Genomic DNA, 1,537 nt, shown 5'->3' on the forward strand with positions numbered 1-1,537 from the left:
ACTGCTGCATACATAAGACCGTCTACCAACAGAGAAGGAAGAGCAAGAGCGAATAACAATACACCAGGTCATCATCAAAGAAGGAATGTAGGTTACGGTCGGATGTAATGTTAAATATATCCCCGCCGGAAGAACATAAATGACCGTGAAATTTATGCTGTGTAAAGGGCGAAATCGAATTTCCATTTTTTTCACACCTTTCTTTTTTGCCTCATTTTTTTCTCCTTTTTTTTCTCTTCTTTCCTTTCTTCTGCTTCTTTTTTTCCGCTTCATTTGTATGTTTGAATAACTGCATGAAGGGAAGGAGGTACTCCCAACGTGGATGCGGAAAAAGGTGCTGATCTTCCTTAAAGAAATATTCATGTATTTTTAAAAAACAAAAAAAAAATATTATGAAGTTAAAAACTTTTATAACAGAATGTATAAGCATTTTTTCTAATCTGCAATAAAGAAGAAATTCACCAAACAAATCAAAATAAAGTGGGAAAAAAATTTTTCACTTCCACTTATATGGATGTTACACATAAACGTGTAAACAATTTAATACACAAAAAAACAAAAAAAAAAAAAAAAAAGAAAAAATATTTACTACACCCTAAACCCGGAATCGGAACATCGAACCTGTTCCTCCGGAATACATTCCTTAGGAAGACGGTCTTCCTCCCTAAACCCCGGAATCTGAACTTGGAACCTGTTCCTCAAGAATACATTCCGTAGGAAGAAGGTCTTCCTCCTTAAACCCGGAATCTGAACTTGGAACTTCTTCACTAGGAACAACATCTGTAGGAAAAAAGTCTTCCTTCCCTAAAACCCGGAATCTGAACATTGAACCTGTTCCTTAGGAACATCTTCTGTAGGAACAGAGTCTTCCTCCCTAAACCAGGAATCTAAACTTGGAACCTGTTCCTTAGGGACACCTTCCTCAGGGACCCTAAAACTGGAATTCTTTTCTCCTTTTATGAATTTGCTTCCCATAAATTCTTGCACCAAAATTTCAAAAAAATCCTCCTTAAGAAATTGTGTTTCCCCTTTTTGACATTCGTCCAAGACTTCTAAATGAATATCAATAATCATGCGGCGACGTACAGCACCACGACGACCAGAACGACCATCAGCACGTTTTGTCCTCCTTTTTTTAGGCGTAGAACGAGGTTTGCGTTCCTTTACTAAGGTATATGCATGTGGACCATCTGCCTGGTCATCCACATGAGCAAGAACTTGTTCCTGTAAGGTTGGACCAAGTGCTGGATGAGCCCTTCTGTAACGTTTTCTTGTCTTACCAAGTAAGGCAAAATACTGAACAAAAAATAAAAAAAAAAAAAAAAAGGGAAAAAAAATGTTTCTTTAATAGGGATGCGAAATGTTTGTTCACATACCACAGTTATAGCTACTTCAAACCTCCTGAAATGTGAAATACTACACATACACCCTAAAATGCGAAATCCTACACAAGCACCACATAAATGCGAAATCCCACACATACACCCTAAAAAACGAAATCCTATCCACACACCCCTAAAATCTGAAATCATACAAA

At 37.2% G+C, this 1,537-nt stretch overlaps 1 protein-coding gene across 1 annotated transcript; it reads right to left on the reverse strand.

Moving 5' to 3' along the window:
* Nucleotides 1-588: 588 nt before the first annotated feature.
* PCOAH_00004000 (SICA antigen) lies at nt 589-1,074 on the reverse strand (the record flags this gene model as incomplete). The annotated part of the gene is made up of 2 exons (XM_020057215.1): nt 589-762; nt 832-1,074. 2 exons carry the CDS (start codon nt 1,072-1,074, stop codon nt 589-591), a joined length of 417 nt encoding a protein of 138 aa, XP_019912666.1.
* Nucleotides 1,075-1,537: the final 463 nt, after the last annotated feature.

The sequence above is a fragment of the Plasmodium coatneyi genome, chromosome 2 (assembly GCF_001680005.1).
Source record: "Plasmodium coatneyi strain Hackeri chromosome 2, complete sequence".
NCBI classification, from domain to species: Eukaryota; Apicomplexa; class Aconoidasida; order Haemosporida; family Plasmodiidae; genus Plasmodium; species Plasmodium coatneyi.